Source organism: Lontra canadensis, unplaced genomic scaffold (assembly GCF_010015895.1).
Source record: "Lontra canadensis isolate GAN:19392208 unplaced genomic scaffold, GSC_riverotter_1.0 scaffold7, whole genome shotgun sequence".
NCBI classification, from domain to species: Eukaryota; Metazoa; Chordata; class Mammalia; order Carnivora; family Mustelidae; genus Lontra; species Lontra canadensis.
Genome location: NW_022631001.1, coordinates 14,124,373 through 14,149,134, shown reverse-complemented (window position 1 = coordinate 14,149,134; position 24,762 = coordinate 14,124,373). Strand labels below are relative to the sequence as shown.

The following is a 24,762-nucleotide window of genomic DNA, read 5'->3' as shown; positions in this document are numbered from 1 at the left end:
TATTAAACCCCTTTTAGAAAAGGAAACTGAAATTCAGGAGAATTACTTGATTTTCACAAGGTCACCTGGTGGCATCATCATAAGGAGGCATGTAAACTCTTTTGTACATGTGGGAGACTGGCACTTTGAGATATCAATTTTATTCTCTCCATAAACTTGCCCATTTTCTTTCTTCTCATCTAAGCAGGTAACTGGTCCTGTATTTGATTACCTCAAGGCAGGTATGTGCCAGGACAAAAACAGAATGATTTTTAAATCATTCCCATTTTGCTTTCCTATAGCCTAAACTCTCAGAATAAAAGGGTTTGCTACAGAGATGAAAGAAAGATTCACATGTATTTACAGAGAGACATAGAGAGATATTTTAGCTCCTCCCCAGTCTAGAAAAAAGTTTCCTCAGCTGAAGGAGAGAGAGAGGTCTTTAGTTTCCAAGACAGCAGGGATCTAGGCTCTGCTTCCTTATACCATTGCCTAGAAGGCAGAAAGAACCCAGCAAGGAATGGCATCATACTTCCATCGAAGTAAAGAGAAATACAGAAATTCTGGGGTAAAAAAAACCCATGTCTGGGAAGTAGCAAATCACTACCAGACCAGAAAGAACTATCCAGACACAACTCATGTCTTAGGGGTAAGCTGTTATATATAGGATGATCAATGACCAGATTATACTGCCCTTCCGGGTGGAACTCTACCACAATCCCAGAAAAGTAGGGAAACCTCAAAAGTGACTTTGTCCACTACTCAGTGACCAAGAATCAAAAATAAAGTTGACCAGGCGCCTGGGTGGCTCGGTCTATTGGTGATCTGCCTTCAGCTCTGGACGTGATCCTAGGCTCCTGGGATGGAGCTCAGCATCAGGCTCCCAGCTCGGCAGGGGGTCTGCTTCTCCCTCTCCTCCTGCTCTCTCTCGCACTCTCTCTCCCTCAAATAAATAAATAAAATCTTTTTAATAAGTAAGTAAAAATTTAAAAAATAAAGTTAACCTACAGAAAATGCATATTCCTTACAAGACCGAATTTATAGACTAAGAACCCATCTCAATGATTATCTAATCTTGTCCCTTCTAGAAGCCAGTCTGACTACTGGTCTAGGTTTTTTCTCACAATCACTGCTATTGATGATAATGATGATGATGATGATGATGATGATGATAGAGGTCATGATGGTAAGTTGAAGGCAAAGAAAATAAATAATGATTTGAAACAGCATCTTACCATCTCCCACATTGGTAAACCTCTACTGGTCTTCTGTGTCTCATCTTAATTGTCACCTCTCCAGAAAGAATTCCCTGATTCCTCTAGATGATGTTGGATGCTCTATGACATGACAGTGTGTTAACCTCGCTGCACAACAATGAAATTGCCTGTTTCCACATTTACCTCCTTAATAATTTTAAACATCATGAAGGATACACTAAATATCATTTCTGACTGGAAAAAACACACCTAGCACAGTGTCTGGTATATTGCAGGCACTCAGTAAATCTGAGTGAGTGGATAAATGATAGAATAAAAAATGGAAGAAAAGCTATTGCCTTAAATACATACACACTTAGCTTTTAAAAGAATTTGTGGTTGCTTACCTATACGGGATTTTAAATAGAACAGAACTTAATGATTTATTCCAAGTCTTAACACACTGTAGATGATAAAGATGTCACAGCTCTCCAAAATGATAGGCCCCCTACAGAAACTTCAAAATCTTATCTAATAGAGTTAGGGCCTCAGTGGCTAGTAAAATAATGTCATCCGAAGAAATAGGATACATAATCTTGCCATACTTACCCATAATCTTTGAAAGTTTTAGCTTATTTCATTTTCTTAGGACTTTCTACTTTATAGTACATCATTCCTCTTGGTCTTAAGTTCTAAAACAAATCAGGTCAGGAGAACTGTTTCATAATATAGGTGGTTTGGCCATAATTCTTGAAATAGCTTTGAGAAACTTATTAAAAACTGAACCTATGCAGAAAGCTTACTACTTGGAATTCAGAATGACTGACTGGATAGAAGAGACCGGGTAAAACTCATGACCCTTTGCTGACAAAGCAACCTACATTGAGGATACAGAGTCCTCGTGCCTTGACGGATACAAATTCCTGAGCAAGAATTCTAGCTGGAGAAGAGGTCCTCCTCCACTAGTTAAAAAAAAAAAAAGAGTTTATACATCTTATGCTCATAGTAAAAAATATTTCATAATCACTAAAATGATTATACAGTAAATTTTAATGCAAGCATATAATGAGAGTATATAATTAAGAATATAGGACATTCTTGTAGTTTAGTGAATATATTGTTATAAAAGAGTGAACAATTGCATAAACAATGAATCTTGGAACACTGAAAAAGTAAAATAAAATAAATGAGCAATTGATTGATTGGCTGATCAAAGGCATGCTTGAAGTAAAAGACTTAAGTCCATGTTTTAAAAATTCAGTATCTTGTGTACATCTTCCCACTGACTAGACTCTTCTATTCAAGAAGTAACCAAGGATAGGCCTAAAGGAGAGAGAAAATATTCTACAATATATGGAACACTCGGGCAGTTTCCCAAAACCTAACAGTTCAAATATTTTGTGGTATCATTAGCTTATCATTTTTACACTTTCCCAAAACATAAGATTTGTAAAATAAATTCAATTAACAGATAATTTTAATACCATGTCTATTGTTTGCTTCACAGTATACTCTTAATCAGTCATGGAATATAAAAAGTATTCTGCTGTTTCTCCCTCCAGATTGCTTTCTCTTTATGCATCCTGGATTGATGAGTATTTTCCAACATCAAGAGTCTGTAGTGTCATGGTTTCCAATAACTCTCATAACCAAGGTCAATATGACCCTTTTGAGGGATTTTTAAATCTAACAAAATCTTTAGTAAATTATATACTTTACTTTAACTTACAGAAATTGGAAAAGTTTGAAAACTATTTTTTCCTATCCCTCTCCGGGAAGATTCAGTTCTTAACTCTTCTGAGTTTTATTGGCTAGAAAAAAACACAAAGTTTTGTGAAATGGAAAATGTGTCTAGAGGTAATACTGGTATGGCAAATATGAAAGTTCAAACAAATTTAGTAAAATATATGCTGCAAAAGAAATAAAATAGCCACTCAGGTACAGTAATTCAGGCACACATTTTCCCCTTTAAAGAAACTGGAAAAAAAAAAATACTCTAGGAATTTAAGTACAGCTAGAGCTGTGACGAGAATGTATCCAGATAACAAAAGGTAAATATAAATTACTAAGATACTATAAAAAAGAAATTAAGCCACAAAGTACAAGAAACAGATAATGAAAGAAAACTTCGAAAGAGGAAAGAATGAACAAGAGAGTTTTAAGAGAGGAAGAAAAAAAAGAAGAAAAAACTGTCACTTTTTAAAAAGTATGGTCAACCAAAAGGAAAGACTGTGAACTCAGTAAACAATAATCTCAATTTCAAGGATTCCGGTGAGATACATGGCAATATCAAGTCTTAGAATTCTAATTACACAACACTCTTTGGCTTCCTTTAAAAAGAACAATGTCAAAACATATGATTATGAAAATGATAGTATTTAACTTTAGGTACTTGATAAAAGTAAGTTTATACATACTCTATTACATTACTGAAAATAGCTATAAAAAGAATTTAAAGGAAATAAAGTGTTATATAAATTAAAAACATCAGACAGACTTCTATATGACTTTAAAAGAAGCTAGAGGATAGTTAATAAGACGGGTTTTTAAACACAGAAATGAAGTGAACATCAACCTCAATGTATTAAAAGCAAGATTTCTTACCCACATTTAATGATATTACACAGAAAAAAACTGCAATATACTAAGAAAATTCTGTTGAAGTGTATTTTATCATTAAAATAGCAATTTCCTACTGAAAACATCGAGAGGGACTCATCTATCATTAACTTTTATTTCTTACACTAATCCAACATGAAATCAGATTGGAGCAATTCAACGAGTGTTGTCAAATTAGCCCCATCTGATACTCCATGATCCATGCGAGACAATGCTAATACAATATATCTTGTATTGGCCCTGAATTCTCACAGATAGGTCAAAGATGTCCTAAAGGTTCAGGTGGGAGCAAATCAAGATATTACAATAGATAAGAGAATCCTGAATGAAAAGCAACTGTTGGGGGAAAAAATCTCTAATGAAGAAATGAAGAATCTTTAAAAAAACAAAAAACAAACAAAAAACCCTGAAATCTATAAAAACATGGAGAATGGAGTAGGAGAGATAGGAAATAATGTCTTAAACCAAAAAAGCAGTGAATATGAGGGTTTCAGCTTATCTAAGACCTAGTTCAAGGAAAGAACCTAAAAATGGACTTAGTAAGATGTCACACCCATTCTCACTTCCCACCACGGTTGTATGTTGCTACCCAGACCAGTCTCCTCTCTACTTTTACAGTAACGTATAAAATAAAAACCAGATGAATATCTTATGAAAATTTATGTTTTAATAAGAATATATTCAGCAATGAAAAAACACTTGGTTCAAATGGATAGCTACTGTTAAAATTACATTTAATTTAGTTCTTTCATCATATCTACCCCATATAACAATGAAGAAAAAAAAATGATTCAAGATTACAAAAGACACTAATCTCTGAAGAAAAAATTTTTTAAAATTTTTGTTTTATTTATATTTTATATGTAATATAAATAGTAAGCTTAGCCAATTAAAAATATAATGCATATGTCATAATTTATTTGGCTAATTTACTATAAGATTCAAAAATATATATCTTGATGCTAAGTAGTTTTAAAAGATTAAAAACAACATAAATTGTTTTTCTAAGTAGATCAGTTCACAAATTACATAATGCATAGATTTTAGCATAACCCAAATATATACTTGCCTTGCTAATTAGAACTTGTTGATTCCTTTAAAAAGTTGACCATTACCATCAATCCATTATTAAAGAAGGAAGGGATGGAAGAAGCGAGAGGGAAGGGAAAAAGAGGGAGGAAAGAAGGAAGAAATACGGAAGGAAATAAACATTAAATTATTTCTCATAATTTATAATTTTCAATCATGTCACTGCAATTTTTAAAACATCCTTCAAGGGTAGGAACGTTTTAAGAAACTCAGCCTATTAGGGCTAGAAACCTTAAGATCAACCTGCTTACTGTTGGTAGGAATGCAAACAGGTGCAGTCACTATGGAAAACATTATGGAGGTTCCTCAAAATATTAAAAATAGAAATACTATATGATCCAGGAATTCCACTACTAGGTGTGTACTCAAGGGAAACAAAAACACTAATTCAAAAAGATATATGCACTCCTATGTTTATTGCAGCATTATTTATTTACCCAAGATATGGAAGCAACCCAAGTATTCATCAGTACATGAATGGATGGAGAAGATATAGTATACAGACACACACACACATGCACGCACAAACTAGAATACTATGCAGCCATAAAAAGAATGAAATCTTGCCATCTGTGACAACATGAATGGATTTAGAGAGTACTATGCTAAGTGAATAAGTCAGAGAAAAAGACAAATACCGTATGATTTCACTAATACGTGGAATCTTAAAAACAAAACAACTGAATGAACAAACAAAAAACAGAAAGAGACCCATAAATACAGAGAACAAACTGATGGTTGCCAGACAGGTCGGGGGGTAGGGACAATGGACAAAATAGGTAAATAGTGAGTAGGAGGTACAGGCTTCCAGCTATGGAATGAGGAAGTCACAAGGGAAAAAGGTACAGCACAGGGAATATAGTCAATGGTATTATAATAGCTTTGTACAGTGACTGATAGTAGCCACACTTGTGAACATAGCATAATGTATAGACTTGTCCAGTCACTATGTTGTGAACCTGAAACTAATGTAACATCGTGTTATCAATTTTACTTCAATAATATTTTTAAAGACTTCATTAAAAAAAAAGACACCTGCTTAGTTAAGTGATACCTAGAACATCAATTGCTCATCCTCCACCTCTTTCCCAGGTAACTTTTTTTCCAATTCTCTCCCCGCCTCTCTCCTTTCTCTCTCCTCCTCGTCTTCTCTCCCTGCTACATACACACATACACAATGTGTTTAAATTCAATTATTAATCTAAAATAAGGCAGTCCAGAAGGGACAACATCCAGAGAACAATAAGTGGTAGAGAGAATAAAAACACATGGTAAGTAAGTGTAAGAGCCATGCCATTTATTGGCTATATTGCCAAAACCATTCTTGATCCAGATAAACCACCTGTGTCAGGTCTAGACAGGTATGGCTCCAAAATCTGACAGAGTTTATTTATCTCAGTGATATTACAGGAGAGAGCAAGAGAAGGAAACAATCCCAGTCTCAAATCCAGTGTACAAAGGAACATTTCTATGTGTTTCTGAGGTTTTATATATATCACTGTCCATCTCTACAGAAACCTGTTGGATAAAGCATCTCACTGATAATAAGTTTCCTCAATGCACTTTCCAAATCCACAGGTAGAAGGAGTAAACATCATGCAGAGCCAGGTTGCCCTTAAACATTTACCCTGAACTTTAGTTTCAGTTTGTAGCAAACTCCTATAACTGTGAAAAAATTTTCATTCAAAACTCTTAAGAAAAGTCTTTATAGTTGGTCTGATTTTCCACACCATGTCAGGAAAAAAAAAAAAAAAAAACAGAAACAAGAAAAAAAACAAAACTGGTTTCATTAGGATCCCAAAGTTAACCTGGGATAGATCTAGGTTAAAGTGAATTCCATGGTCCAACCTGTAACAAACTATACTTTAGAAAGCTACTGGATCTTGATCAATTCTGGGGAGAGGGGAGGGAATCAGGGGTTTACCTGACTTGGGAAACTCGCCAAAGGTGTTATTAGATGAATGCATGTATTTGGAAAAGCACAGCAGCTTGCCAGTTGTGCTTTATCACAAAAGTGAATATTCACCCTAGAGCAAACCCAAATATGAAATTTATTTCTAATCAAATGATTAGCAAATCTGTAACTGTGTTCAGTACAACTTTGTTATCTTTTACAACTATGTGATTCACCTGATAAATATTAAGTCCAGGGTGCCTGAGCATCTCAGTCAGTTAGGTGTCTGCCTTCAGCTCAGGTCATGATTCTAGAGTTCTGGGATCAGGCCCCATGTCCTTGGGCTCCTTGCTCAGCAGGGAGTCTGCTTCTCCCTCTCCCTCTGCCCCACCGCCCTCGCTCATGCTCTCTTCTCACCATCTCAAATAAATAAATAAAACCTTTAAATAAGTAAATATTAAGTCCATGAGGAAGAGCTCCACTGTACAAGTTTCATTTTTAAAGTCTGGTCAAAAGTATCCGTTGACAAGCTAAGAAAACAAGCTAAACAAAAGCTCAAATCTATGGTGTCAAATCTATGCTGATTATAAACAGTAATTTAGACAACCTGAGTTATGAAATCACAATGTCTATAATTAAATACTATAGTCTTACTTCATCATACTTTAGCAAAATATTACTGAATGAGTACCACAGAAAAGACAGTATGACAATAAGTATTTCCCAAAACCCAAGCAAAATTTTACTCAGTTATACAGTTTAAATAGCAAACACCAGAACCAAGAAAAGGGGGAAACATATATTACATAGGAAGCCTCATAGCCCACCTTTCTTCTTGACTGGCATTCTTGGGTCTTTCCACTGCCACAGGATCCAAGATCTCTTTTCAGGTCTCAACTTGAATCAGCTGGATTGAGGCCAAGAGCCAGGTAACTGTTGCAAACCACTTCACTGCTCAATTTTGAAATCCAGGCTGTCTTCTCTTCCAGATAGAGGAAAAAATTATGTGTTTTTTTCCACAATTAAACTTTTGACACTGCCCACAGAGTTCAGAGAAAAATAACCTTGAGTTTTTCAATTTTTATAAAATATTTATTCTGTTAAAAAAAACTGAGAAAATTACTGTAAGCATAGAAAATGTTATTAAAACTCCTCTTCAGACATCAACATTTTTGGAATTCAGTGACTAACTCAATTAAGGCACAAACCAAATTTACACAGCTGTCTCATTACTCCATACATGATCAAATTCAAAGATGAACTGGTTGATGATAAAGATCCTCAATTCTTTAAAGAAAAATGTAACCCCCTCCCCAACAACAACAACAAAAAATACTTTTAAAAACCTTTTTGCCTCTGGTCTCTAGAAAGGTGGGTGAGTTTGAACAATTTTCTGGGGCAGAACACAGACTGACTGAAAGGCCCCTTTTTATTTACTGGACCAGAAGTTCCAGATCTCACCCCCTCAGTAAGACAGGATCCAGCTTGTCACTTTCATTTTTTTCTTCTGTGCTCTCCAAGCCCCTCGGGCTTAATCCTTAATGCCCCTCTGATTCTGATCCTCCCATGTATTAACCGAGAGGATTGAAAAGAAGGAAAGCAATCCCTTGGCATGGAGACATTAAAGTGACAGTGCTACTCAATGGGCACTTGATGCAGGATGAGTTGGCGAAGCAGATTTCTTCACACTGGAGTCATTCACATCATGCCATCTCTTCGCATCCGAGCAGCTCCCTAGCCGGCGAGGAAAAACACCGAGACTGTTCAAGAGAAGTCAAACCTTCCCCCAAAGGTGTTTTCTGAGACGATGTAGTAGTATTAGGCATGTGAGCACAAGCTGTGCAAACGGTTCGCGATTTCCTAAATGAGAGTTCTGCTGCTTGGCTTCCACATCCACCCTTTCTCTCAATCTCTCTCCAAACTACCCACCTTCCTTTTGCAGAAAAGACAAGAAATCTCTCTGCTACCGCTGGCCACCCCTGCCCACACCCCGTTCTTATATAGAAGTGCACAGAAATGTCCTGCACCCTCCACGCGATGAAGTGTTTCCTCAGGCAGGAGAAACAGCAGCACTAGAAATTATATAACTCTCGAATTTGGCTTCTCTAAGACATGGAGACTGGAGGGTCGGGGGTTGCTGGTCTGGGAGATACTGCTGGGCACTGAACGTGCACAAAAGGGCGCCAGGCCTCCTCGCAGCGCTCCCACCTCGAAATATCGGCTGGCAAAGGGCTCTTCTTGGGAAGTGGGGGGAATTTTCTCTCTGGTCCCCTTCCAAGCGGGGCGAAAGGATGGAATACGAGGGAACTAGAGACTGGGAGAGGAGTCAGACCGCTGCGGGGGGAGGAGGTACTCGGGGCTGCTCTGGCGGGCGGTTGGGGGCTCAAGGGAGGCGGTGCCCGGGAAGCCGAAGCCTTAACACACGAACCAGGCCAAAGGGGAGAACTCCTTCAAAGAGTGACTGGGCCGGCAGGTCGGCTCCAGCTAACCGAGGTGCCCAGAAGAGAGGAAAGCGCGCAGCAACATCCCTGCGCTCGGACCGCCCCACGCACGCCCTCAGCATGAGTGAAGAGGGAGCTAGGTTAACAAATAGCAGGGTTAGGGAATGTAGGGCTGGCAAGAAGGCGGGCCCACGGCCGTCTGGACCTCCTCGAAGCCAATGAGCGGCCCTCATTTCTGGACGCCACGCCCTATCACAGCCGGGATGGAGGGCGCGGCTTTTGACTGGACTGGGGAGGGCCGGGGCTGCAGGCTAGAGGCGTGAGCCGGCACCACTTCCCGCTCCGGGCGTCCTGGGTCCCCGCCCACCGCTAGTCATGTGAGCCACCAAAATGGCGGCGCTCGGGAGTGAGGCTGGGGCTGACCTGAAGGAAGCAGGTGTGGTGCCGGTGAGAGCCGAGGAAGCGCCCAAGGTAGGCGGAAACCCGGGCCGTATGAGTCGTGATTTCTACAGCCTCAGTATATTAACGGGCTCTTCTGAAATGATGGAATTTTAAAACCGAAAGAGAACAGCCTCTAAGCCCATGCGGGACTCAGTGAAGCCCCCAGTTGTTATGGAAGGAGGCGGAGAGAAAATAGGAGATTGAAAGTCTAGTCCCGATTGCTTGCAGTTTCTTTTCTCTTGTCTCCAGGCCTTTCGCTGGCTTTCAACTTGAAATACTCCCGTGTAGTTTCTTCCACACCTTACCCCACCCCTACCAAACTCTCTTTCAGATATTCCTTTAAACGTCACTACTCTGGGAAACCTTCCCACACTTCTCCTGGCTAGGTTAAGGCTTTTCTCATGTTTTTTGTTTGGTTTGGTTTCATTTTTATGGCACACTAATTCTGCTTTTAAATTAACCTACCTTTTTGTCCTGACCTCGGTCGGGTTATGGATTCCAGAGGACACAACTGCATCTTAATTATCCTAGGTCTTTCAGATACCAGCTGCTGTGTAAATGATGGATATTAAATAAAATTCTGAAAAGCCAGGTAAAATAATACACATAAAAGCAGTACAAAACTACTTTGCAGACTATAAACTTGAATACATACACTCTTACTGGGATAATCGTGGTGACCAGTTGAGTGGCCTTGGATAAGTCAATTTTTAGATAAAATGCTTGTTATAATTGATGGAGGGAGGTGGGTGGGAAATGGGCTAAATAAGTAATGAGTATTAAGGAGGGCACTTCCTATGATGAGCATAGAATGTTAAATGTAACTGATGGATCACTAAATTTTTCTGAAATCAATGTTAGACTCTGTGTTAACTAACTGGAATTTAAATAAAAATTTTGAAAAAAATTAAAATTTAAAAAACTCAGTTATCACAAAGTCTTTACATTTCAGTACTTGTTAAAAAAGTCTATCAAAAAATTACTACTCTCTTTCTCTGCTTTAGTAACAGTGCTTTCCAAAGACTAGGTGCAAGATTAATGTTTGCACTCAGTAAGCATTTGTCCTGTTTCAGTGTTTTAGAATCATAATACTGAGTGTCTGGGTTCCCTCTGTATTGATAGTGTAGACAGGTATAAGGTTGGTACACAGCATTGCCTTAGAGTTTTCTTTGTGGGAAATAAGGGAATTAAAGGAATTGGATGACAGCAAAATAAACATTTATTTTAAATAAACATGTGATAAATTATCATGTTACTGATATCTGCCTTCATAGTATATTAGATGGATTAGATATAGAGTCTCCCTTAGATACTACTATATCTTCCGTTTTCCATTTAGATGTCCAAAAGAGCCAGAAGATTAAACCTAATCCATAAGAAATTATAATTTATCATTTTTTACCTGTCCCCTCAGATATTTTAAAAGAAAAAAATAGTACTAGCCGGAGTCCATTTCTACAATGATGCAGGGCAAGAAGCTTGTCCATTACTACTCATTTATTAATAATGTATGAAAGTTAAAGGAGCCCATACCTTCAGAATGTTGATTTCATGGATGACTTAACCTTTCATTAGTTAGGGTTAAGATTGGTACATATCAGTTATTCAACAAATGAGTATTACGGTGATGTTTAACAATTACAGTGTGTGTCCACTAATTACCAGTGTCAGAATCACTTAGTTTATTAAAATGCAGATTTCTAGACTTCATCCTACTCCTATTGAATCCAGATATCAGGAGGGAGCTCACAAAACTGCATTTCAAATAAACCCCGCATGTGATTCTGGTGCAAACTAAAGGTTGAGAATCACTGATTTATTATCTTCTGAGTTCATTATGCTTATTCCACTCTAATTCTTTTGCCCAGGACTCTTGAAATTTAAGATCTAGTCTGTGCCCTTATTATAAATGTTAAAGTGGAGGTCAGTATAAACTGTGAAGGGCCATAATTTTTTTAATCTATTTGTTGGCTAATCTGGACTCCCATAATGCTAGCATGGCAAAAGATTTAACAAATGTTATTGTTAAGAGTTTTCACAGAGACGCAAGAGTCTTACCCAGAGCAAAAGATTCAGAAAGGATCCTTTCTTAAGATCCAATTTTGTTTTGTTTTCTTTATCACTGTTTTTTACTTTCTTTTAAGGTGCTGCTGTATAAACTGTCGTGGTCCCTTGACATTAGCAACTGTCTATTCAGACATCACACTTGGGATATAGGAACCTTCCCACACTGGAGCCCAGTGCCATGGGTCCAGGTTCCCTGGTGCACTACATATAGTTTCCAGCAAAGGCTGTGCTTCTGCTGCAGGTGCTCCTAGGGAGCTGGATATATAATTTATGTAATCCAGGGTATCCATAAGCATTACCTCTTCCTAGCCTGAAAGAGTGTCCCTCTCTCTAATGTTCTCTCTCACTAAGCGAGGCAATCCCTGCTCTCCTCCTTCTCCAGGAAACTCAGCAAACTCTCCAAAATTATCTCAGGCTTTCATGAGACAGTTGTTAACAAGTGCTCTTGTTTCCTTCTAGCTCTGAAAAAGCTAGAGCAAGAATACAAAGCTTGTCTACCTTTGGGGAAAACTGTAAGAACAACAAAAATTCAGTATCTCAGTAAGTTATCCTTCTACACTAGGTCCTAAGGCAAGTCAACCTTTCTGAACCTTATTTTTCTCATCTATAAAAGTGTAAAAATAGAGATGATCAGTATTCTACCAATTTCACGAAAAGTCATTATCTAGCAGGTAATATGAGCTACTAAATATTGATTGAATCATTGACAAAGTTTGTGAAAGCAGATGACAATTTTACTAGGATCTAAATCGTTTTTAATCTGAACCTAAAATTTATAAGATTTATTATTAATATCATTAGCTATTATGGTTCTGAAATTTTGTGTTTTCCAGGACATCAGAATGGCAACATACACACATGGTCAGCCCAGTCTTTCTCTCGAAGATGCAAAACTCAGAAGACCAATGATCATCGAAATCATAGAAAAGAAAATTGAATATCTTAGAAAAGAAAAGTAAGAGACATACCCAGACTGAAAGTCTCTAACTTTATTTGCACATCTTCTATATTGCCATTGTTTCTGAGTATCTAAGATCCTATTAACTTTATTGAGTTGGTTATAAAGAGTTTATGAAAAAACTTGAGGGAAAAAATACACAGATGAAAATAGTAGTTTGTTGGAATATTGGGACTGTGGATAATTTCTTTTGCTTCTTAAAAAAGAAAATGTCCAAAACTATTGTTGAAATGTTATTTATACAGTAAACATTTTTAAATTAAAAGCAATTATGAGGGGCGCCTGGGTGGCTCAGTGGGTTAAGCCTCGGCCTTCGGCTCAGGTCATGATCTCAGGGTCCTGGGGTCGAGCCCCACATCAGGCTCTCTGCTCCGCGGAGAGCCTGTTTCCTCCTCTCTCTCTCTCTGCCTGCCTCTCTGCCTACTTGTGACCTCTATCTGTCAAATAAATAAATAAAATCTTTAAAAAAAAAAAAAAACAATTAGGAGAACACCATTTTGGGAGCTACTTATATTTAATTGATATTTAATTGTAATTACATTCAGTTTAGAATTGATTAACTTAGCGCAGTGCTGAATTCAAAAAGAAATACAGAGTCCATGATGTACGTATAGTTTCATATTACCATTTCAACTTAGATTAACAGAGCTCAAGAATAAAATAAAAGGACATTAATCTTAGACCTCAGACATTTTGAATTTAGGTATGAGAATCAATAAAACTAGATTTGTCAAATCTCTTTGTATATCCTAGACAAATTATTTTAAATATATTTGCACTAATTAAGAAATAGTTATTTGTTAGAGGGCCTAACCAAATGTAAACAACTTTGACTTAAGCAAATTAATTTTTTTAGTAGCAAAAGCAGTATTCTTAGGTATCTCATAAATTTGGCTATATTGGAACATACTCATTTTTATTTGTGGCCAAAATTTTATCTCTTAGAAGAGTTCCATTTTAGAACCATTCCAAGTGATTTCAGAAAGAGGTTTCTATCCTCTCATTAGAATGCAAATTCCATGAGAGGGGGGATTATTTTTCTTTACTCACTGCCCCATCCTCAACACATAGAAGATGTCTTTTGCATAGTAAGTGTTGAAGAAATATTTGATGTTGAGTAAATACATAATAATAAATCACTACCCAGGAAAGGATATCTCCATTAAGAGAATATTATGTTGAATGTAATTTTTCTCTTTGTTTTTCCTATAGGACTTTAAATATATATGGCACAGCGTTCCTTGGAACAGCAGCTAGTTTCTCTGGAATAATGGCCAACTTCATTTTCAGACATTGCTTCAAGGTTAAACATGATGCTTTGAAGACGTATGCATCACTGACTACACTTCCGTTTTTGTCTACTGTAGTCACTTATAAGCTCCTTGTAACGGATGCTTTGTATTTGGGTAAATTTAAATTCATTAATATATAATGTGTTTATGTTTAAGTAAAATTAGACATTAACATATACTGTTGATAACGATCACTAATGCTCGTATCTTGCTTTGCCACTTAAAAAGTACCTTCACATACATTATCCTAGTTCATCCCCACCACAGTCCTCCTGATTAGGCAGGGCATGACGTGTCATGTCCTCTTTACAGATACACAACCAAAGGTAAGACATGTTCATGTATGCTAAGAAAAAACATACTGGAGAAAAAGCAAATTTTAGCATACTGCACACATGATTTCAGATTCTGCTTCCCCCTACTTAAGTTTTGTGACGATGCGCAAGTCATTGAATATCTGAGACTCCGTTCTATAAATTAGAACTACCAATACCTACCTCCCAGGACTGTTGTGATGATTAAAATACTGTATGTTAAATGCCTAATGAGGTAGCTAGCCTATTGTGGGCTTCTAATGTTATTTCCTGCCTCCTCCTCTTACCTTAAGTTTCATAACTAGTCATTGATGGAACCTCTGAATCCTATTTATCAGGTCCCTGCTCAAGTATCTCTTTCCCAGGGAAATCTCTGATTCCCTCAGGGTAGGGTAGGTTTCTAGATAAATTTTCTGTTCATTTTACGTTCAAAGCATTGTGCACAATTAAAAATTATGTACTTAAATATTTGTCCTAGTCCTTCTTTCCTTGTGGACTCACTTAAAGGGTCTCTTTTTTGCAACATTATATCATTAATACATGCCTGACACATAGCAGTAAAAATGTATTAACCTAGAATCCAGATGTCTGGGTCTACTTGTTTAATATTTTCCTTATGAAATTGCTTTCTGCAACAATTATATATATAAGAGATAACTCCCCTTATATTAAGTATAATAAAAGCATTTTTTTAAACATGGTGCATTTAGTCTATCATGTGCCTTAGACTGAATTTCTAATACTCTTTCTGTTGTTTCACTATGATTGAGGATAGTACAGGTAACTACTCTGTGAGGATACAAGACTCTCTTAATAACTCTTACCCTGAATTTTTAAAAGAAACCAAATTTACTTTTGTTTTCCAGGCAATATAAGCCAGGAAAATTGTGTTCTGAGAAGTTCACTGATTAGCATAATATGTGGTGTTTTATATCCCTGTGGTTTGGCTTTCTCTAAAAATGGACGCCTTGCAGTCAAGTAAGTCTGTCTGTTTGTTCCTTTTCTTCCTTCCTTCCTCCATTTTTTTTTAAGATTTTATTTATTTATTTGACAGAGAGAGACACAGTGAGAGAGGGAACACAAGCAGGGGGAGTGGAAGAGGGAGAAGCAGGCTCCCGCCAAGCAGGGAGCCTGATGTGGGTCTTGATCCCAGGATCCTGGGATTATGACCTGAGCACAAGGCAGATGCTTAACGACTGAGCCACCCGGGCACCCCCGTTTTTTTTTTAAATGTACATAAACTTTTCTTATTCTTTAGCTGCCAATGACACACTTTAATTATAACGTAGTTTGGTATTTCAAATAGCTGGCTTTAAACCTTTTTGCTATGTATATAAAAGACCATAGAATAGGAATTATCCATGAATACCATTGAATCCATCAATGAACTTTTCATAGAAAATACATCCAAAAGAAGTTCTTGATTATATTTCCTTTTTAGGTATCATACTGTTCCATTGCCACCAAAAGGAAGGGTTTTACTTTACTGGCTGCTGCTTTGTCAGACAGAGATAAAAGCCATGATGATTCCTCTAGTCTTAGAGACGGCCTTTGGAATATTTAATGGTCTACAGCATTATGCAAGATTTGAAAGTAGACGAGAAAACTGTACATGAAGATTAATCAAAGAGTGAATGGATACTAAATCAGCACAATGGGGTTTTTTATGATGAGGATTCCGGCATTGCTGAAGCAGTTAAAAGTAACTCTGGACAATTTGTTTCTGTTCCTTTGCCTGGTATACAGTGTACTCAATAAATATTCAGTAATTCAGTATTTAAATGTAAGTTTCATCTTTCTTTAATGTGTGTGGAAATGGGTTTGAGACATCAAGGTCTGCTCTACACATTTATATATTCATGAGACATTTAAGTACCTTATATCTCAGGTACCATGTAACATGTAATAAGGAATGGTCCTTAACCCAGAAGGAACTCATAATTAGAAGAGAAATTTAAAATGTGAACACATAGCAAGAGAAGGTTTGAGAAGTACACAAATAATTCTGTGGGCACATAGAGGATATGGCTTTTAACTACTTGGGTAGTGGTAAAAACTAAGGGAAGAAAGTGACATTTGACCTATATTTTGAAGGAGTAGTTGACAGTTCATAAGAAAGCAACATAAAAATTAGCATACAGCCCATTCCTCTCTCCTGCACTCTTATTCTGTATACTTTCTAGCCTCTTATCATTAACAAATGTGCTGTTAAAGGAACTTTACTGAGTGCCTATTATGCTGTGCATTATTATAGATATCAGGGATCCAAAGATTCAGTCCCTACCCTCAAGAAGCTCAAAATTTAAGGAAAGACATTACAGCACTTTAAGTCTTTGAGAACATTCCTTTATCTTAGTTCAGGAAATGAGCACTGTCTGATGAATAAGGCACAGAATGGAGCCCCACAGTTCATTCTCCTTGTCTTAACCATGTATAACTTGAGATAAGATTCAGTTGTCTGAGGCCCCAAACAACACAAAGCAAAATGGAAGTCTTACCAGGGTGCTTTATGACATCATAGATAACAAAGTGGGATATACCTTAGTGCTAATGAAAAAAATAAAACTAACTAGTTAGGTGTCCAACTTTGTGTTCTCAGAGTAATTCACAAAACTGAGCAAAGGGCAAATGACTAAGGGGAACTAAGTCAAACCGATAACTGGATCAATGGTATTCATATTTCAACTCTTTAAAAAAATTCTAATACAAAGATGATACATGAATACCATCTCAATGTAACATACTCAATTGACCCAGAAATATAGAGAGTAAGATTTGAAAGTGCCCCTTCACTCCCACATCCTATTCTCCAGAGGGCACCACTATCAAGTTAGCATGCCTCTTTCCTTGCAGTACTCTTTTGTATACTGCAAATTAATTTTCACTTCAGTGTCTTGGAGGTATTTCCAACTCATCATGTATAGGTCTAACATGGTTTTTTTAGTGCCTGAGTAACATTCTTGGTGATTCCAGAATTCATATAGGTGATCTTTCTAACACCCTGGTCTCTCTACCCAACCACTCAACTCCCATGGTCATACTCTAGAACTGCGCCATCCAACATAATAGTCACTAGACCACTTGTGGCAACTGAGCATTTGAAATGTGACTAGTTTAAGTTAAGATGTGTTGTAAGTGTAAAATACACAAGTTTTGAAGAACTATGTAAAAAATTTAAATATCTCATTAAAATATTTCATATATGATTTATATATTTTTATTGGACTCTGTTGCTCTAGACTTAGTCGTTATCATTAAGTTCAAATTCTCTACATTCTCAATTTTAAAATCTCATTTTCTGATCACTACCTCCTGTTCTTCCTGTTCATTCACTTTCCACAACTCTAGCATTACTTTGAGCTCACCAGAACCTATAGTCCATCAATTCTACTACCTTCTTAATGCCCCTCATGCCCTTCACATCTTCACTGTTGTTCCCTGGATTTAGCCACATCAATCTTTTTAAAGGTTACCAATCGCAAGGTAAAAACTAAAAATTAAAAAATAAAAATCTAGTTAAGATTTTTTTTTTTTAAGATTTTATCTATTTATTTGACAGAGATACAAGTAGGCAGAGAGGCAGGCAGAGAGATAGGAGGAAGCGGGCTCCCTGCTGAGCAGAGAGCCCAATGCGGGGCTCGATCCCAGGACCCTGAGATCATGACCGGAGCCGAAGGCAGAGGCTTTAACCCACTGAGCCATCCAGGCGCCCCAAGATTCATTTTTAAATAAAAATATTGGCTTCCTTTTTGAGATTTCTGTTCATGTCTTTGGCACATTTGATTTGCAGAAGCTCTATAAATTCTTTGTTTTATTTGTTCATATGATGAGATAGTAATCTGGGAGGTTAACTTATGTTCCCTTCCCTGCCACCTGAAAGCTGAGGAGATTGTTACCTTACTCCATGACTTCACATTGCCTTTCCTACAATAGAAAAAGTTGGGAAGTCTACTGATAATTTCCTCCAGTGTTGGAAAGCAGTAACTTGCCAAAGTGGCTGTAAGAGGCCTGAAGGAGGAAATTAGGGAAACCTTGATCCAGGCTTGAACCCAAAGTTGACACTAGGTAAAAGGCAGTATCTAAAGACAAGATAGGTCAGAGGTGTTAAGTACAGCCCGGGCTCATCTCTCAGGTTCAAATCTCGGTTTTACTACTTACCAACAGGATGACTTTTAACAAGCTATTTCACCTCTCTGCACCTCCATTTCCTCATCTATAAAATAAAGAATAAAGATTGTACTGACTTTACATGTTGTTGAGATTAAATGAGTTAATATATATAAATTGAAACAGTGGCCAACTCACAGGAAGTCTACATGTGTTACTGCTGCTACTGTTATTGTTGCTGGGATATCATACCAATGATCACAGTCCTTTCCCTAGCTGCAGTTAGAGATTTTAGCATTTTTCTAGGAAAGACTAGAAAGAAGAAGCACAGCAAAAGAAAAAAACAATCCACAAGATATCTCTTATATGAATAAATATGTATTCACTTATTCTGCTAATATTGATTCAAGACCTAGTATATGAAACACATTGTATATCACACATTGGGCAAGTTATCTAACCTGTCTATGTTTCCTCAAGATATACTAATAACCACTTTGCAGTGAGATTACAAAGATTAAAGTACATGGAACAATACCATCCAATAACTGGCTATAGGTGGTACTCAATAAATGTGTTTACATTGTTTTTTTACATTGTTATATAATATATATAATATATAATGTGTTTACATTGTTTTTTTACATTGTTATATTGGTATATAACAATGACTAAGATACTGTTGGTGGGAATGCAAGTTGGTGCAGCCACTTTGAAAAATAGTGTGGAGATTGCTTAAGAAATTAAAAATAGAGCTTCCCTATGACCATGCAATTGCACTACTGGATATTTACCTCAAAGATACAGATACAGTGAAAATATGGGCCATATGTACCCCAATGTTCATAGCAGCAATGACCACAATAGCCAAACTATGGAAAGAGACAAGATGCCCTTCAACAGACAAAATGGATAAAGATATGGTTCACATATACAACGGAATATTACACCTCCATCAGAAAGGATGAATACCCAACTTTTGTTATCAACATGGACAGAACTGAGGAGATTATGCTGAGTGAAATAAGTCAAGCAGAGAAAGTCAATTATCATATGATGTCACTTGTGGAACGTAAGGAATAACATGGAGGACATTAGGAGAAGGAAAGGAAAAGCAAACTGGGGGAAATCGAATGGGGAGATGAACCATGAGAGACTGGACTCAGAATCAAACTGAGGATCTTGGAAGAGAGGGGGATGGGGGAATGGGTGAGCCTGGTTGTGGGTATTAAGGAGGGTATGTATTGCATGGAGCACTGGGTGTGGTGCATAAACAATCTTGGAACACTGAAAAACTTAAATTTAAAAAAAATAAGATACAGTTCCTACTGTGGGAAGTTACCTTCTTTCTTGCCTTTTCTCCTCCATTTCCCCCAACTGCCTTAACCATGTGATTTTCCCTCCTGCTTTGTATTGGATTGTATCACATTGCATTGCCTTCAATGTATTGTATTGATTTTCTCTCTGCTTTTATCAGTTGCTACCAAAGATATGGGCACCTGGATTGCCTTGCTCAGAGAGCCAATGGGACTTGCATTCAGTAGTCTCACAGGATTGTAGTAAACAAAGAAGTTCTTAATGAGCTCAAGAACACCTCCTGCAACTGTATACCCCAGCCCAGTGCCGGCGAAATGGGCAAAAACTCAGAACTACCACTTTCTCCCTGGAGGTAATCTACATATTTTTCTAGCTCCTGCCTATGAGGTCCAGCCTTCAAACAACCTACATTTAGGACTGAAATCCTCCCCTGAGACACTGATGGATTTTGACACATGTTCAACTCCTGGAAACCACTAAGAACAAGGAAGGTGACTTGGAAAATCACAGATTTCAGAGACAATGAGGAGTCAAGCCTGGTCAATTGATGAGATTCATTTCCTACACAGGACCATGGAAAGCCACATGCAAAAGAATAAAACTGGACCCCTATCCCACACCACATAAAAAGAAATCAATTCAAACAGGTTAAAGACTTAAGACCTAAAGTCCTAAAACTCTTAGAAGAAAACACAGGGGGTAAAGTTCATGACATCAGTCTTGGCAATGATTTTTTCCTTCTATTTGATACCTTAAGAAAGGCAACAAAAGCAAAAATTAAAAAAGGGACCATATCAAATTAGAAAGTTTCTGCACAACAAAGTAAACTATCAACAAAACAAAAAGACAACCTACTGAGTAGGAGAAAATATTTGCAAACCATATATCTGATAACCTAACATCCAAAGTATATAAGGAATTCATACAACTCAAAGCAAAAAGCAAATAATATGATTTTTTAAATGGGCAAAAGAACCTAATATATATTTTTCCAGAAAGACATAAATGGCCAGCAGTTACCCAAAAAGGTGCTCAACATCACTAATCATCAGGGAAATGCAAACCCAAATCACAATGAGATAGCAACACATACCTATTAGAATGACTACCATCAAAAAGACAAGAGATAAAAAGTGTTGGTGAGGATGTAGAGAAAAGGGAATCCTTGTGTGGTGTTGGTGAGTATGTAAATTAGTGCAGCCACTATGGAAAATAGTATGGAGTTTTCTCAAAAAATTAAAAATAGAAGTACCATATTACCCAGCAATCCCACTCCTAGATATATATCCAAAACAATTGAAAACGTGATATTAAAGAGATCTATATTCCCACGTTTATTGCAGCATGATTCACAAGAGTCAAGATATGGAAACAACTTTAATGTCCATCAGTGGATGAATGGATTAAGATGTGAAAGAGATATACACTCTATTGTTTCTATATACATTGTATATAATATGTACAATAATGTATAATATATGTTCCAATATAATAATATTGGAATATTATTGGAATATTGGACTGCACCTGGGTGGCTCAGTCCATTAAGCATCCCACTCTCGATTTTGGCTCAGGTCATGATCTCTGAGTCATGAGATCAAACCCTGCATCAGTCTCTACACTCAGTGTGGAGTATGCTTGAGATTATCTCCCTCCCTCTCCCTCTGCTCCCCCCAACTCATGCTCGCACTCTTTCTCTAAACAAATCTTAAAAACTAATATGTATAGGATAATATATACAATTATCATTGAATAATTATATTATAAATAATAACATACAAATAATATACTATATATGTGTCTATATACATATATATAGTAATATTCTTCAGCCATGAGAAAGGAGGAAATCCTGCTATATGCAACAACATGGGTGGAACTAATTATGGGCATTATGTTAAGTGAAATAAGACAGAAAAAGAAAAATACTTCATGGTATCATGATATTTATAAGTGGAATCTTAAAAAAAAAAGTCAAACTCATAAATCGTAGAGTAGAAAAGTGGTTACTGGGCACCTGGGTGGCTCTGTCAGTTAAGCTTCTGCCCTTCTGCTCATGTCATGATCCAAGAGTCCTAGGATGGAGCCTCAGGTCAGGCTTTCTGCTCAGGAGGGAGTCTGTTCTCCCTCTCCCTCTACCCCTCCCCCTGCACATGTGCACTCACTCTCCCTCTCTCTCTCTCTCTCATGGGCACACATGTATGCGCTATCAAATAAACTCTTTTTTTTTTTTTTTGAAGTTTTATTTATTTGAGAGAAGGGAAAGAGAGAGTGAGAGCACAAGTAGGGAGAAAGGCAAAGGGGTGGGAGAAGCAGGCTCCTCACAGAGCAGGGAGTCTGATGCAAGGCTCAATCCCAGGACCCCAGGATCATGACCTGAGCCAACAGCAGATACTTAACCATCTGAGCCACCTAGGCGCCCCTAAATAAATAAGATTTTTAAAAAAGAAGAAGAAAAGATGAGAAAAAGAGAAGTCATTGCCAGGGGCTAGGGTGGGAAAATAGGGAGCAGTGTGTAAAAGGGTACAAACCTGCAGCTATAAGATGAATAGATCTGATGATCTAATGTAAAACATAAAGACTATAACTGATAATACTGTACTATATAATTGAAACTTGCTAAGTGATTAGAATTTAAACGTTCTCACACACACAAAGAGCAATTATGTGAGCTGATGGGTATGTCAATTAAATAGATGGAAGGAAATCCTCTTACAACATATACATATATCAAGTCACCATAATGGACACTTTAAATATCTTAGAATTTTATATGTTAATTATACCACAGAAAAACTTTGAAATTTTAAAAAACCCCAGATTCAAGTTAAATGAATTCCAACCAAAAGAAATCCAGAAAATATATCCCCATGCTACGTCATAAACAACTTCCTTAAAACCAGTAAGAAAAAGAGAATCTTTGTAGAAGCCTGAGAAATACCCACAGAAATAAGAATGACAGCGGACCTCTCACTGGTAACAGTGCTAGCCAGAAAACAGTAGAACAAAACTTATAAAGTACTAACCTTAAGGGGTGCCTGGGTGGCTCAGTCAGTTAAGTATCTGACTTTGGCTCAGGTCATGATCTCAGGATCTTGGGAGGGAGTCCCACATCAGGCTCCCTTCTCAGCAGGGAGTGAGCTTGTCCCTCTCCCTATGCCCTTCCCCCTGCTTGTGTGCTGCCTCTCTCTCTCTCTCTCTCAAATAAATAAAATCTTTAAAAAAATTAAGTACTAACATTAAAAAAAAAAAGTCAGGGGGCCTGGCTGCCTCAGGTGGTGGAGCATGAGACTCTTGGTCTCAGGGTTATAAGTTCAAGCCCTATGTTGGGCATAGAGATTACTTTTTAAAAAGTCAACCATGAAGACAGAAATTTAATAAAATACAGTCCAAGTACCTTTATAAGAAATCCAGAAACTATTACTCCAACATAGTGTTGCATATTTAGGAGAAAACCCCCAACTTCCTTCTCCCTGGTGAGAGAAAGGAGTGAAACCTATGTCCATCATTCTGACTTTCAGGGGGCTGCCCAAGGAACCATTTTCTCTTACCTGAATCCAAATACTGACAGGAATGGAGTGCCAGGATAGGGATGTCTGAGAAGAAAAAAAAAAAAAGCCATAAACATGCAGTTTCTGTAAACCACAGAAACACTAGGTAAAACTTCAATATTGCAGCCTACCACAGCACTAAAAAGGACACAGTATCACAGAGCAACACCAACAAGAGCTCTTGAGAAGAAATTGGCAAACTTCTTCAAGCACAGAGAAGATGCATCCCCAGAAAAGGCTGAAGCAATCTCCAGAATCTCCAGCTGGACTGAGTAGAGAAAATTCTTCCTGCGAAAAAGCAAATCGAAAAACCTGGGAGCATGGAGTGATTCTTCAAATACTGAAATCCCAACAAAAAATAATGACCCATAGAAAGAAACAAAAAAAAATGGCACATTTAAAGGAAAAAAATTTATCTCCAGAAATTAACCCTCAAGAAACAGAGATATACCAGAAAAACAATTACAAATTATTGTCATAAAGATGCTCAATGAATTAAAAGACAGCACTGATAGACAAGAGGAAATCAAGAAAATAATACATGAATAAAATGAGAATATCAACAGAGATAGAAACTATGAAGAAGAACCAAATAGAAATCTGGAACTTAGATATAATATCTGGATTGAAAAACTCACTAAAGATAATAACAATCTGAAGAAAGAATCAATGAAATCAAAGACAAGACTTTTAAAATTATTGTGGTAGAATAGCAAAAAGAAAAAAAATGAAGACAAATGAAGCAAGCTTAAGGCACTTTTAGAATATCATCAAATGGAACCATATATGCATTATGTGAATCCCAGAATGAAAAGAAAGAGAAACTCTTTGAGGAAATAATTGCCAAAATCTTCTCAAATCTGAGAAAAGAATGGACATACAAATTCAAGAAGCTCAAGGAACTCCAATTAAGAAAAATCCAATGGGATTTACAATGAGATAAATTGTTGAAGGAAGTAATCAAGAAGATGTGATCACCAGTTGATCTGCAAGCTGGATCTGGACAATCAGAGGCTCCTTATTCCCTCCCCTGTCACTAGAATATACATTCTATCCACCATTCTCATAGTGGGAGCTTTCTTCAAGGACACAGCCTTGAGAGAGAAATGTGTTACTGAGACCACCTGGACAGTCTATGTGACTGAACCAATTAAGTTTCTGGTGATTGAGGGCGGAGATCTACTTGTCTTGTGGCCACCCAGACAAACATTTTATGTAAGTTCCTTATTAAAACTTCTACCTAGCAATCTGGAGTGGTCTGCTTCTTGCTTTGGTCTCTCCTTGCCCTTCATGTACAGAAGCCAGTTTGGGAACCAAAAGACATCTTAACCAAACTGTCAAGAGTCATGAAGAGAGAATCTTGAAAGCAAGGGAAAGGCAATCATTATGTACAAAAGAGCTACTACTAGATTATTAGCAGATTTCTCAGTGGAAACCTTGTAATCTGGAAGGGAATAGGATGACATGTTCAAAGTACTGAAAGAAAAAAAATGGCAA

At 37.2% G+C, this 24,762-nt stretch overlaps 2 protein-coding genes across 8 annotated transcripts in view; one reads left to right on the top strand and one right to left on the bottom strand.

The window, feature by feature from the left end:
- The window catches only part of DLG2 (discs large MAGUK scaffold protein 2), a 1,980,468-nt gene extending 1,972,722 nt beyond the window's left edge, over positions 1-7,746 (bottom strand). For 3 of the 7 annotated variants that reach the window (XM_032852924.1, XM_032852925.1, XM_032852929.1), the window contains exon 1: positions 7,605-7,742. In XM_032852924.1, coding sequence (XP_032708815.1) covers positions 7,605-7,623 — 19 coding nt within the window. In that variant the 5' untranslated portion in view covers positions 7,624-7,742. Of the gene's footprint in view, positions 1-7,604 lie in introns of all 7 variants that reach the window. The other 4 variants (XM_032852928.1, XM_032852923.1, XM_032852927.1 and 1 more) reach the window with 4 other exon arrangements.
- A 1,767-nt stretch (positions 7,747-9,513) lies between these two features.
- On the top strand, positions 9,514-16,063 carry TMEM126B (transmembrane protein 126B). The gene is made up of 5 exons (XM_032852951.1): positions 9,514-9,689; positions 12,560-12,681; positions 13,897-14,090; positions 15,157-15,268; positions 15,732-16,063. The coding sequence occupies exons 1-5, from the start codon at positions 9,609-9,611 to the stop codon at positions 15,904-15,906; spliced, it is 684 nt and encodes a 227-aa protein (XP_032708842.1). The 5' UTR covers positions 9,514-9,608; the 3' UTR covers positions 15,907-16,063.
- The last annotated feature ends 8,699 nt before the right edge of the window (positions 16,064-24,762 follow it).